This window comes from Callorhinus ursinus, unplaced genomic scaffold, assembly GCF_003265705.2.
Source record: "Callorhinus ursinus isolate GAN/ISIS: 27379988/994484 unplaced genomic scaffold, GSC_fseal_2.0 scaffold24, whole genome shotgun sequence".
Classification (NCBI taxonomy): Eukaryota; Metazoa; Chordata; class Mammalia; order Carnivora; family Otariidae; genus Callorhinus; species Callorhinus ursinus.
Window position 1 is genome coordinate 3,856,991 of NW_027397086.1, and position 6,475 is coordinate 3,863,465.

Genomic DNA, 6,475 nt, shown 5'->3' on the forward strand with positions numbered 1-6,475 from the left:
ACGGCCTGCCCTCAAGCACTACCACACCTACGGTCTTAAGATGTCCAGCAGGGACAGCCGGATGAGCCGCTGGGACAGTCAGAACACTTGGCGGGTTCGGTGTGAAATCCCGCCATTCTGGATTGCACCGAGCACTTGCAACACTTGTCTCACTTCTGCCAGTGCTGGTGGATCAGGCTAAACAACACACCAGGGAGGGGCGACAGATTGCCCTGGGCTGGCAGGGAAGACTACAGTTGGGACTGGAACCTTCATTGTGCCGATGGGACACACACGGGACGAATTCCTCCAGCATCGCTGTTTCACGCTCAGCTCCTGCCTGCCTGTCCCCCCAACCCAGAAAGGCAATATTGCAAACCATAAACTTCAGACTTAGACTTATGCTTGAATCCCTGCTCTGCCACTTACTGGCTATGTGACCTTGGGTAAGTCACTTTGCTTCTCTGAGCCTCAATTTCCTCATCTCTACAATGGGGAGAACAATATTCATTTCTCATGGGATGGACTCAGGCTTGAGAGATAATGATGTAAGGTGCGCAGCACAGTGCTTGGTACACATTAGCTTGTTATGACCCAAGGCAGGCTCTCTTTCTCCCGGGGAAGATTAGGGGGCTACCGGAGGAGAGGGATTCAGTATAGAGATTCACACCAAGATTGCTTGTATGTTTATTTACAAACGGGAGACATACACACACACACAGACGTCACTGGGACATTTCAGGAAACTTGGAGCAGGGAACAGCTCTTCTTCACTGTCTGTCTCTGGGCTCCCTTGTGACTCAGATCAAGCTCTCTAGAAAAAGGCTTCTGACGCTTCCTCGCTGGGAAGCCTGTGCATGTGCTGGATGGGCTCTCACTGCCTCTCATGTTCAAATCTGCCTGTCCCATTGGGCTGTGGACAAAGGGCTGTGAGCCTTGGCTCAGTCATTCATATCCAGGCCAAATTCTGGATATAATTCTTTGGTGGTGACACCTCGGATCACGGCTGAAAGGAAAGAAAGAAGGAAAGATGCGTGTCTGGTGGGAGGAGGGGGAGGGAGAATGGCCAAAGGCCTGACCTACCCAGGACCCACTCCTGCACCTTTTTCTTGCTCCCCTAGTTGGCCGAGATACCCTCCTGCAACTCCTTCCAGACCCTACCACTGTGGGCCCTGCTTGGCCACCCCAAACAAGACTCACTGAACCCTCACCCCACTTCACAGAGGAGTCAAACAAAGCTCCCCTGAACTCCACACAGAGCACCTAGAGCCATCTGCTGAAAATGTAAATTTATATTTACATTGCACCTGGGGCCTGCTGAAAACCCTCACTCCTTAGCCTGGCCCAGGGGTCACGCCCTGGCCATTTAGCGATACCATCCCTCCTGCTCCCTCAAAGATCCTTACTTTCTGTCTCCCAGGGGAAGGGATCTCCTGAGAAGTCTTCCCTGACCACCTTAGCTCATCCCTACCTGCCACCCTGTTCATACCTCAATATTCTTCTCCATCTCTGGCCTGTTTCTTTTTTTCTTTTTTTTAAGATTTTGTTTCTTTATTTGACAGAGAGAGACACAGTGAGAGAGGGAACACAAGCAGGGGGAGTGGGAGAGGGAGAAGCAGACTTCCCGCCGAGCAGGGAGCCTGATGCGGGGCTCTATCCCAGGACCCTGGGATCATGACCTGAGCCAAAGGCAGATGTTTAACGACTGAGCCACCCAGGTGCCCCTGGCCTGTTTCCTTCATAGCGATTAACACATTTTATAATTCCTTTGTTTGTGTTCCTTTACTTATTGACCATTCCCCTCCCCTCCCCCACACAACAAAACCTAAGTCACATGAGAACAGGGTCCTCCAGGTGTCTGGTTCACTAGAGTGCCCCACACCCTGCAGAGCAACACAGAGTAGGTGCTCAGTAAATATAACCTCAGAGGATAGGCTGCCCTGTCCTTTCCAGGTCCCAGGCCTGGAAAAACAGGTCTCAAGCTGGGTTCTATCTCACAAGAGGGGATGCCCTTAACCACCAGGCTATGGTCCTCTCACCTTCTTTCCTCCTTGGGGTCTGATCATCCTCCTTCCTCCATCTGTATTTCCCTCCTCCTGTTATCTCCTTTCCTTCCTCAGGACCCATTCCCCACTGGAACAGAGAAGCCCTCCCTGCCACAGACTCCCGGATGCTGATAGGCAATTCTACAGGAAGTGCTAAACTCCTGCAGTGACCAGGCAGACATCCCAGCCCTGCACCCTGTCCCAAAGAGTCACTGCGTGCTGAATGCTGGAGTGCCCACCGGCCCCAGCCAGGTGACCGGACTGAGGCCATCCATGCCTTTGCTTGCTTCCAAAGTGGACTGTCCTAACCAGCCTAGGTACACAGGTGTCTGTGCCTTGGCCAAGCCCTCTGGATAGTCAGACTGTTCAAGGAAGAGCAAAATACTCCTTGAAGTCACAAAGTTACCCATCTGTGACTTTCTGCCTCTGTAGCGAGTCAACCACTTGAGGTAAGGGTGGTGTATCAATCAGTCTGAGTAGGCCCCAGAAGACCGGGAACCACAGCCCACAATCGAGAGGTAGGCAAGTTCATGCTCAAACCTGCCTGGGGCTCTGAAGCAGGCTCTACACTTGAGGGAAGAGACCCCAGGGACTCCTGTAAGAGCTGTACAGGTGCTTTGGGGCATTCGGGGAATGGGCCAGCTGAGAAGGATGGGAAGGCTGGGAAGTTAGAGGGCCCAGGAGCAAAATCCAGACACCCGGGGGAATGCGGACTCCTTCCCTCCGAAGGCTGCTCCTCTGGAGTCCTGCTGCTCACCTAGTTTGCCTAGCAGCATCTGGCCTACATCCTTGATGTCATTATATTCGTGGAGAAGGGAGATGTGGTCCTCCAGTTCATTCACACTGTAGCCTCTGGGGTGAGGGGTGGAGAGAGAGAAAGAGGATCTTTAAGAAAGCTGAGGAGGATCCAAGGTTCAGAGTAACAAGGCATCTATTTAAAGATTTTATTTATTTATTTATTTGTCAGAGAGAGAGAGAGAGACAGAGAGAGCACGCACAAACAGGGGGAGTGGCAGGCAGAAGGAGAAGCAGATTCCCTGCTAAGCAAGGAGCCTGATGTGGGGCTCAATCCCAGGACCCTGAGATCCTGACCTGAGCCCAAGGCAGACGCTTAACTGACTGCGCCACCAGGTTCCCACAAGGCATCTATTTAACTAATGTTCATGGGATGCCTGGGTGGCTCTCAGGGTCCTGGAATTGAGCCCCACATCAGGCTCCTTGCTCAGCAGGGAATCTGCTTCTCCCTCTCCCTCTGCCTGCCACTCTCCCTGCTTGTACTCTCTCTCTGGCAAATAAGGAAATAAAATCTTAAAAAAAAAACAAACTACACAAATGTTCACTAAGGACCTACTAGGGACAAGACAGACCCTGCCCTCAGGAAGCTTACGGTAGGGCAGGGGATCTGCCTAGCCCCTCACTCCTGGCCAATCTCCCTGTGCCCTTAGGGAGTGGTTTGCAGCCACACTGGTACTGTGTGACCCAGGCCACAGCAGGGGGATTCACAGATGGGCACATGAGTGGCTAGTCAGAGCCCCTCCCATGTGAAATGCACATTCAAAGGCTGCTCAGTCTATGCCACATGGCTGGAGCAAGAGGTGTGAGAAAGTCCAGGAGTTGTGGAAGAGCCAGCTTCCTCCAGGCCCTGGAGAGCCCAACTGCAGAGAAAGAATGGAGTCGGTGTGCAGATGGAAGAGGCAGAGAGGGACCGAGTGATAACCTCTGCTGGGGACAGCTTTCCGCTTCCTAGTTCCTGCTCCTCCCAGGTCTGACCACACCCTACCCGAGAGAGGCTGCTGACACGCTGAATCCCTCGGCAGGGCACGGTCCTGGTTTTACGCTAAGCTAGTGTGGCTGGGTTTCAGTTACTGGGCCTCCGGTTAAAAGTTATCTTAAGCATGTGGAGGAGCCCAGCGAGACTTACTCAGATATTAACTGGGTGATCTCCTTGTCCAGCAGGTCCCTCTTCTCCTTCAGTTTCTGAATGTCGAGGTGCAGAGAATCCTCGCTGGCCGCCCCATCAGCCTGGCCAGACTTGGGAGATGGCCGCTGTGTGGCACATAAAGTCATCAGCCAGACTGACCCATTATCCACAATTCAGAACCTACAAGCTGTCCCCAACAACCACCACCCCCCTTCTGCTTGGTGACTGACACCCCCCCACCCCCTAATAAGATTACATTGCCCAGCTGCCCTTGTTATTAGATGTAGCTCTCTAAGTTCTGGCGAGTGGAAGTTAGTCAGAAATCATGTATGCAAGTTCTGGGAATTGTCCTTCCAGGGAGAGGGTACGCCTTTCTCTGGCCTTCCTTCCTCCTTCCTGCTGGCTAGAATGTGGATGTCACGAAAGACCTGAACAGTACCTTGGGCGATAAGGTAGAACCATGTTGAAGGTGCGGTGGAACAAGATAGAGGCCTGGGACCCTGAGGTCTGTTTAGGCCACCGTTATTTGGGGTTTTCTTTCACTCCTAAGCCACACCCAATCCTAATTAAAGGGCTCATCCTGGCCCCTAATCTGACCCCAGATAACCTGCCTCACGTCTATTTCTTGGATGCCCAAGTCTATGATGTCGCTGGGCTTATAATTTCACTGGGTGACAAACCCCTTCCCTGGGGCTGCAGTTCATCTTTGCCCTCTCTGCCTCTAAAAGTTGCAAAGGCCAGTGCCTGGGACACTGCTAATCTTTAGGAAATGTGTGTTGGGTCAACCATGTACACATGTTACAAGAAGAAGCCAAGGAAGACATGGTTACTACTCGTAGGACAGAGGCTTTTAATCAGTTGACAGAGAGGGAGTAGGCACTATCTGCTAGGCAATGGCAAGGCTCCAGGGACTCAGCAATGGATAAGACATCAAGCCTGGCCCCTGCCTTCACGGAACTTATCTAAAATACCCAATAATTATGTTTTTCCTCCAGATATCTCCATTTAAAGCTCTACTCACATTTTATCAGGAAGGCCTTCGCTGACCACCCCGCCTAAAATGGTCCCCAATGGCTCACTATTCTTTTGTCCTGATACTGTATAACATCCATCACCACCTGACATATACATTTCATTAATAATATTCTGTTCATTGCCGGCCTTACGCCACTGGAGTTTAAACCCCATGAGGGCAGGGACGGTGTTTTGTTCACTGTGTCCCCAACAGTGCCTGGCACATGGTAGGCACTCAATAAAATGCGTCAGATGAATGGGTGAATGACAAATAATCAACTAATGACAAGCCTGAAAAGTGCTTTTAAGGTGAAGTACAGTGTGCGAAGGGAGTGTCTAAATGAGCAACTGGACTGAGTCAGGAGTGGGGGTGAAGCTTCTCTGAGGGACCTCTCAGCTCTGACGGATGAGCAGGCATCACCTTGCTCAAGAGCTGGAAGGAAAGTATTCCAGAAGGGGACAGTATGTCGAAAGGGCCAAGGCAGGAGAGAGCGCACACGTCTGAGGGAATGAGGGTGGTTTCTGTGTGGGGTGGGACAGGTGAGGGAGGGGATCGTGGTGTTTTCAAAACCAACCACTTGTGGTGCTGTCAGGAAGGAGGAGAGACAGAGCCCACTGGGAGAGCCTGGGTACCCAGGGCAAAGGCCAGGACACTGCTTCTTCTTTGAAGCTTGGTGGGCAGGGAGGAAAAAAGGGGAAGGACTGAGAAATGACCTGGAGCTTCTCAGCAGAACAAGGTCTGCTGGGGGGAAGGCTTGAAGAGGGCTGGGGTGGGGAGGAAGACTGGGAGCAGCACTGACTTCCACGGTGGAGGGCCAGAAGAAGGGGGGGGGCGTGCACAGGCATACTCACAGGGGATTGGAAGGCCCCGCGGCAACTTTTGGAAAGTCCTGGTTGAGTCCTGGAGAGGAATCCGAGGAAAAAAATGCTGATTGAACCTAGAGTCCGCTCTGGGAGGAAAGGGGTGTGGGGAGGTTAGGAGTTGGGAAGGGGCAGTTATGGCCCGGGATCAGGCTCGGGATGCTCCAGGAAGGGGAGACTCGGAGAGGGGGGAGTGTGTGGAGGGCTAGATGGGGGTAGACGGAAGTGATCTCTGGGACGAGAGAGTCTGGAGCAGGGATATGGGGAGTCAGGAAAGGGGCTGTGAAAGGATGCCCTTTCGGCCTGTTCTCCGCTCCTCGCCCACCTCCGGAGCCCTGGGGTCCGGGGTCCCCGTCTCGGGGGAGTATGCAGTGCAGGAGGGTCCAGGGCGAGGGCGGGAGAGCGGCCCCTCAGGCCCGCCAGGTATTCGGAATCTTATGATGCAGACCGCGAACGGTCAAAAAGCGAGGTGCGCGCGCACCCTGCGAGCTCAGGCCCCGCCCCTCCCTCGAGGTGGGCGGGGACAGCGGCTGCGCGCTCAGCTTTCATTGTGACTCCACCTGTCCCTTGAGGCCCGCGGCGGGCTGGCCACGCCCCCTCCCCTTTCATCTTTCTCAGCGACCAATAGGATTGAGGTATTGAGGGGCCCACCCAG

At 53.3% G+C, this 6,475-nt stretch overlaps 1 protein-coding gene across 1 annotated transcript; it reads right to left on the reverse strand.

Annotated features, from left to right (window-relative positions):
- Positions 1–648: 648 nt before the first annotated feature.
- On the reverse strand, positions 649–6,429 carry SWI5 (SWI5 homologous recombination repair protein). Its single transcript, XM_073876744.1, has 6 exons — positions 6,381–6,429; positions 6,146–6,254; positions 5,812–5,860; positions 3,946–4,070; positions 2,782–2,876; positions 649–985 (listed from the first exon to the last, which is right to left on the reverse strand). The coding sequence occupies exons 1-6, from the start codon at positions 6,427–6,429 to the stop codon at positions 921–923; spliced, it is 492 nt and encodes a 163-aa protein (XP_073732845.1). The 3' UTR covers positions 649–920.
- Between the last annotated feature and the right edge of the window lie 46 nt (positions 6,430–6,475).